Source organism: Myotis lucifugus, unplaced genomic scaffold, assembly GCF_000147115.1.
Source record: "Myotis lucifugus unplaced genomic scaffold, Myoluc2.0 scaffold_109, whole genome shotgun sequence".
Lineage (NCBI taxonomy): Eukaryota > Metazoa > Chordata > Mammalia > Chiroptera > Vespertilionidae > Myotis > Myotis lucifugus.
Window position 1 is genome coordinate 4,061,498 of NW_005871157.1, and position 6,960 is coordinate 4,068,457.

Below are 6,960 nucleotides of genomic sequence, written 5' to 3' on the forward strand. Positions count from 1 at the left end.
ATGAAAGTGAAATAGAGACATCCTCCTATATAATAAGAGCGTAATGTGCAAATTGACCAACCAGCAGACCGGTCGCTATGACACGCACTGACCACCATGGGCAGATGCTCAATGCAGGTGCTGCCCTCTGGTGGTCAGTGGGCTCCCACAGGGGGAGCGCTGCTCAGCCAGAAGCCGGCCCACGGCTGGCGAGTGCAGCGGTGGTGGCAGGAGCCTCTCCCGCCTCTGTGGCAGTGCTAAGGATGTCTGACTGACGGCTTAGGCCCGCTCCTGGTGAGCGGGCCTAAGCCATCAGACATCCTCCAAGGGCTCCCGGACTGTGAGAGGGCGCAGGCCAGGCTGAGGGACCCACTCCCCCAGAGTGCACAAATTTCATGCACCGGGCCTCCAGTTCTTATATGAAGAAAAACTAATGAAGAAAATCAAAGAGAATCTGTCACTAACAGACAACTCTAAAAGAATTACTAAGAGAACTCCTTTAAACAGAAGAAAAAAGAAATCAGAAGGAAACTTGAAACATCAGGAACGAGGGAAGAACAATGAAAGTAGTAAATATGGCCCTAACCGGTTTGGCTCAATGGATAGAGTGTCGGCCTATGGACTGAAAGGTCCCAGGTTTGATTCCGGTCAGGGCATGTACCTTGGTTGCGGGCACATCCCTGGTAGGAGGTGTGTAGGAGGCAGCTGATCGATGTTTCTCTCTCATCGATGTTTCTAACTCTCTATCCCTCTCCCTTCCTCTCTGTAAAAAAATCAATAAAAGAAATATATATATATAGTAGTAAATATCTTAGTAAATATAATAAATTATTTTCTCCTTGAGTTTTTAAAATATACTTTTTGGTTGAAAGCAAAATTTATAGCATTGTTTGATGGGTTTCCAATGTATGTAGATATGCAATTTGGATATAAAGGGAGAGAAATAAAGTGATCTACATGTGGTAAAGTTTCTGCATTCCAGCTGAAGTGGTAAAATACCAACTTTAGCCAAATATATGGTGAAGGAAGATGATTTGACTTTGGATTGTGGGTACACAATACAATATACAGATGATATATCATAGAAATGTACACTTGAAACCTATATGATCCTATTAACTAATGTCGCCCCAATATATCTAGTAAAAAATACTGACTTTAAGTAGACTGGAACGTTAAAAATGTATAATGTAATCCCTAAAGCAAACAATTTAAAAGACTATGCAAAAATATAAAGTTACAATAACTAAAATGGAAGACTAAATTTAAAAAAAAATGTTCATAATTAAAAATCTTTCAAAACGGAAATTTTAAGGTACAGACTGTTTTACTGGTAAATTCTATTGAACATTTAAAGAAGAAATAACACCAATTCTACACAATGTTTTCCAAAAAATAGAAGAGTTGGAAGAACTTTCCAACTCATGAAACCAGCATTGCCCTGATACAGAAATGAAACAGTAAGAAAAGGTACAGATTAATATTGCTCATAAACATAAATACAAAAATTCTCAAATAGCAAACTGATTCCATTAATATATATCAAAAAGAATAATGCACCATGATCAATTGGGGTTTATCCTGGGAATGCACAGCTGGTTCAATATGAAAAAAATCAATTAATGTAATCTACCATATTAATAGTCTAAAGAAGAAAACGTGATCATATCAATGGATGCAGAACAAACATGACAAAATTCAACACTGATTCAAAACTCTCAGCATACTAGGATTAGAAGGAAACATATTCAACATAACAAAGCACATCTTCAAAACATCTACAGCTACTATCATACTTAATAATGAAAGACTGAATGCTTTTTCCCTAAGATCAGTAGCAAGGCAAGAATATCCACTCTGACCACTTCTATCCAACATACTGGAAGTCCTAGCCAGTAAAATAAAGCAAGAAAAAGAAACAAAAGGCATACAGATTGGAAAGGAAGAAATAAAATGGTCTCTATTTCATGACATGATTTTCTCTTAGAAAATCCCAAGGAATCCAAGTAAACCCCTAAAGCAAGCAAGTTTAGCAAGGTTGCAGGATATAAGGTTAACATAAAAGTTAACCATATTTCTATACACTATCAATGTACAACTGGAAACATGATTATTGTATAGAATAAAGTTCAATGAACTAATTACAAGTCAGATGGAGTCCCTCTAATTTTGATACACAGCTAGTTAAAAGACATAAGTGTTTCTATTTCATCAACTAGTTAATTAACTAGCCTATGGATTACCTAGAAAAGAGTTGCTATCCTTTTAACAGTGTAAATGTTATCTCAAAAGAGACCCTTTGCTTTCTGGAAAGAGTGCCAACACACTGGTTAGGACTGAGGGCAGTTTGATCTCCTTTACTTACTGCTTGAGACTTTCCTTAGAGGAATGCGAGGTTCTTTTTCTTCCTCCAGCAGCTCAGCACTTTGTAGGAGAGCATGGATCTCTGGCTGTAGGTCATCCACACTAGCTTCCCCTGAAGCCAGTGCTCTGCAGTGCAGTACCAAGGCAACATCTTGGTTATAGAAGTGGAAGTACCGGCATACTCGACTGGCTTCATGCACACAGCCATCATCCAATAGGCGCCCAATCAAAAAGTTTAGTGACTCCTGCTCCTTCCAATCTAGTCTGTTCTCACAAGTCTCTTTGGATGGAAGGCCATTAAGTGCTAAATATTTTGATGTGTTCAGGGCAGCCAACTTGGAGAATGAAAACTCACTGGCTAAGCTGTCAAAGGAAAGTTCACCACTAGCTGAGATCTGCTGAGAAAATGTGGGCTCTCTTTCCTCCTGGTTTCCTCTGAGGGTGTGCTGGGTGATACGGCAGAGCCAGATCTGCTTCTCCAGCTCCTCCAGCTCCTCCACAGGGACCAGGTCCTCCTGAGCGAGCCAATGCCCTGCCAGGGTGAGCAGCAGATGGCACTCCTCAGTGCTGCTCTGTCCCTCCTCAGTAGGGTACTCACGCGCCACAAGGGCCTGGGCTGTGAAAAAGGAAGAAGCTGCTTTGCTTGAAATGGAATTTTTCTTAAAATTCTCATGGCATTTTTTCCAGAAGTCAATTCTTGTTTGTTTCAGGGACCACTGGTCAATGTGTTTTAAGGTCTGCATTTCCTGTGTTACCTGTGAAATTTAAAAAGTATCATAAATGCTACTGTTCCCTAATTACACCATACTTTTTAAACCCAAGTCAAAGAATATGAGGCATGGCTACAGATGTTCCTGGGTATTTTATCTGGAAAGTTAAGGTATGGAAAACAATTTTAAATTTATCCAATTGAATGGGGTTCAAGGAGAAGCCACCTAAGCTAACCTTATATTTAAAGCATACATTCTTGCCCAGCCGGTGTGGCTCAGTGGTTGAGCATCGACCTATGAACCAGGAGGTCATGGTTCAATTTCCGGTCAGGGCACATGTCCAGGTATCAGGCTTGATCCCCAGTTGGGGTTGTGCAGGAGGCAACCGATCAGTGATTCTCTCTCATCACTGATGTTTCTATCGCTCTCTCCCTCTCCCTTTCTCTCTGAAATCAATAACAATATGTTAAAAAAAAAAAGAAGAAGAAATCATTGATGAAATAGTTTTAAAAAAAATAAAATAAAGCATACATTCTTCACCCTGGCCAGTATAGCTGTTGGTTGAGCGTCATCCCATGCCCCAAAGGGTTGCTGGTTCAATTCTCAGTCAGGGCACATATTCAGGTTGTGGGTTCAATCCCCAGTCAGGGTGCATACGGGAGGCAACTGATCGATGTTTCTCTCTCTCCCTCTCCCTTCCTATCTCTCTAAAATCAATAAAAACAATAATAAAGCATACAATATTCAAAAATGGGAATTCTAGGCTCATCCATTTCTGAAACTAATGTGTATCAAAAGTAAAAAAGCCTCATCTCCTATAAACTGCATATCTCATTTGATTTTTGGTTTAATGATGGTTCAAAAAGCTAAGATTTTCTGTTGTTGTTGATCCTCACCCAAGGATATTTTTTCCATTGATTTTTAGAGAGTAGAGGGAGGGGGAGAGACAGAGAGAGAGAAACATCGATGAGAGACACATTAACTGGTTGCCTGCTGTGTGCGCCCCAAACAGGGCCAGGGATCGAGCCTGCAACCAAGGTACATACTCTTGACAGGAATCAAACCCGTGAACCTTCAGTCCATAGGCCAATGCTCTAACCATTGAGCAACTGGCTAGGGCAAAAATCTAAGACTTTAAATAACTTAAAAGATTTATGTTACCTCACCTCTTCAATAACCAAGCTGTCCACAGGTAACTCAGCTAATTCTGCTACCCTCTTAGCCAAAGCAAACTGTCCATTTGTCTCCAGTTTTTCCAAAATAGATTTACATTCCTGCTGAAAATTCTGAAGGCTATAGCTGGTAATAATCACATTATTAATGGCTATGGATGTATCCTTCAAAATGTGGCTAAGGATACACAGCTTCTTTACATCTGGACCTGTACCAAAGAGAAAAGGATATAAACACTTCATTAAAAAAAAATGCCACTATGGCATTTTTAATTAAATATCAGGAAGGGAAATATGTATATTTAAAATAATAATGTGGTTAAAGGAAAAACAACCACCTCTTTTTCTAGCTTGGTTGATGAGCAGAGGAAGCCATAGGCAGCTCCTTTATAGTAAGACCTATTAGAGGTTGGCACATGGACTCATCCACACATCTGGCTTTAAACACAGAGCAGAGGTTGGTGGTCTACTATGCAGTAGCAACTCAAGTCAATCTTGGGAAGATTTGGCCATTCATTCAGGTCAGTCCCATCTCTTTCTGGGTTTTTCTCCTACCTTGAACAAATTTGTTTTTATGATTGTTCACTTGTTCATTCAATGTGGTGTCATGGGTATTAAGACACAGACTTGTAGAGTAGCTGAAACTGCAGCTGGCCAGTAGCACACTGTCTTCAGAATGGACATTACTTGCTCCTCTGGATATCTATCTACTTAATCCAGTGAGACCCAGCTGAGCTCTTCCTGATGTCCTGGGAAATTCTTATCCGCAGTCACATTAGGGATCCTCTGCCAACAACTTATGTGGCTGCGTTTGCCCCCACTCCCAAATAATCTGAGAATCCTATGTGTGCCCTACCATAGGGGAAGAGCATGAAACGCATTCTATAGGAGCCTACTCCAATGTCACCTGCTGGGCTGTGGTCTGATTCAGAGACAGTGAGACATCCTGCACAATAAACACCAGTGTGAGCATGCTGCGTTTCTTTTCTGGCATCATATAAAACACAGATTAAAAAAATTTTTTTCTTTTCTCTAAGCGTGCGCGCGTGCGCGCGCACACACACACACACACACTATAAAAATAGAAATAAATTAAATTATATGAATAAAAGCATTATAGTAATGTTAACAATCTAAACAATCCTTTTAATTTTTTAAGGATAGAGTAACTCTAGCAAGAAAACAGGAAATTCATTTCTGAAAACAAAATTACTACCGATCAATGAAAACACCAATATGTTAAAAGGATCTACTCTTCTGTCTACAAAGTCATCTTCTATGCCCTACATTTAGGAAACAGGCCTCTCTTCTCCCCGTCATCAGCCCCACAGCCTGCAACAATGGCACTGAGCCCAGCATTCTCTGTGTTCTGTGCAACTCTGAGCTCTCCAGCTGAACATATGTGAGTTTAAATGTGATAAAATAACCCTAAGTAGTGAAAACGTCAGAATCTAGTGAAAAAGAATAACATTATTATTCAACAAAAACTTGAAATTATCACAAGTAGAAAGAAGGTAAGACAATACTGGTTTTTTCACTAATCAACAGGCTTAGAGACTACCAATTTCTGGAAACACCTGCAAAAAATAAGCGTAATTTGTCTGAGACCTTCAAAACGAATTAGACATTCCTGAAACAAGCCTGTGATTCTGAGCAGTGAGGATATGTTAAGCTGACTTGTAAGAGAAAGGCATGATAGCGACAGGGTAATGCAGAGGCTAGCCAGGGGGAACTGGGGCTACTTGACAACTGCTTAGGATGAGTAGATAGTTCTATTACTTATGTTATATCCTATTGTGCTTTGTTTTAAATGTTTTAACCATGACTGAAGTTTCATAACCTCTCCTTCATATCCTGTTATGAACTTTAAATGTAATGTTATATATATATCATATGCATTTTAATTCCCAGAATGCCCTTCTAAAATACTTTCAAGATTAAGACAGCTAACTTCTTAACAGCAACTTAACTGTAAGGACTGTCTTACCCTCAGAGAAGAGATGCTCTATCCCAACAAACAGCTGTAAAAGCTTTCCCAGCTCGTACTGGGTCCTGCACTGCTGCAGCATAAGCTTCAAAAGAAAACACACCTGCTCCTTCAGCCATGGGACAGGGATGGCAGCGTGGACCTTTATGGCTGCTGTTTCAAGCTATAAGAAAAAGACATGGTCAGGGAAAGTGGTTTCACAGGGACAACTCCAAACCGCCAAATGTGCCATCCAAAGTGATGATCTGTCACAAAGCGGATGCTTCTTCAGGTCCTCTCGATGGCAGGAAGCAGCAGTGTGCCTCTTTGTGGGGCATCTTGGTGTAGAGAACTGTGTGTGTGAAAGTCAAAGATGGGAAAGAGACCCAGGACTACTTTGGAGTGAACTGATGCAAATACGCCCCCTTACTGACTAACAGCCCTGTGAGTTGCTGTGAAATTAAGCAGACATGTTTCACTTAAAAGCTTCTTCAGAGGATACAGGCTGCCCTTAAATCCAGAAGTTTGGCAATTCACATATGAAAGAACTCCTCTTAGAAAGACTTGCTTAACACTGCTGAGCTGGTTCTAATAGTTAGCTTATCCTATATAATGAAAGGCTAATATGCAAATAGACCGAATGGCAGAACAACCAGAACAACTGAACAACTGGTCGCTATGACGTGTGCTGACCACCAGGAGGCGTGTATGGAACATGGCGGGCTGTTGGCCACGATGGGATGGTGGAGCAGGTGAGCCGGGGCGAGCC

The 6,960-nt window shown here is 40.5% G+C and overlaps 1 protein-coding gene across 1 annotated transcript in view; it reads right to left on the bottom strand.

Annotated features, from left to right (window-relative positions):
• SPG11 (SPG11, spatacsin vesicle trafficking associated) overlaps positions 1 to 6,960 on the bottom strand; it is a 91,110-nt gene that overhangs the window by 16,689 nt on the left and 67,461 nt on the right. The window contains 3 exon segments of the mRNA XM_023757599.1: positions 2,345 to 3,098; positions 4,220 to 4,434; positions 6,213 to 6,375. Coding sequence (XP_023613367.1) covers positions 2,345 to 3,098; positions 4,220 to 4,434; positions 6,213 to 6,375 — 1,132 coding nt within the window.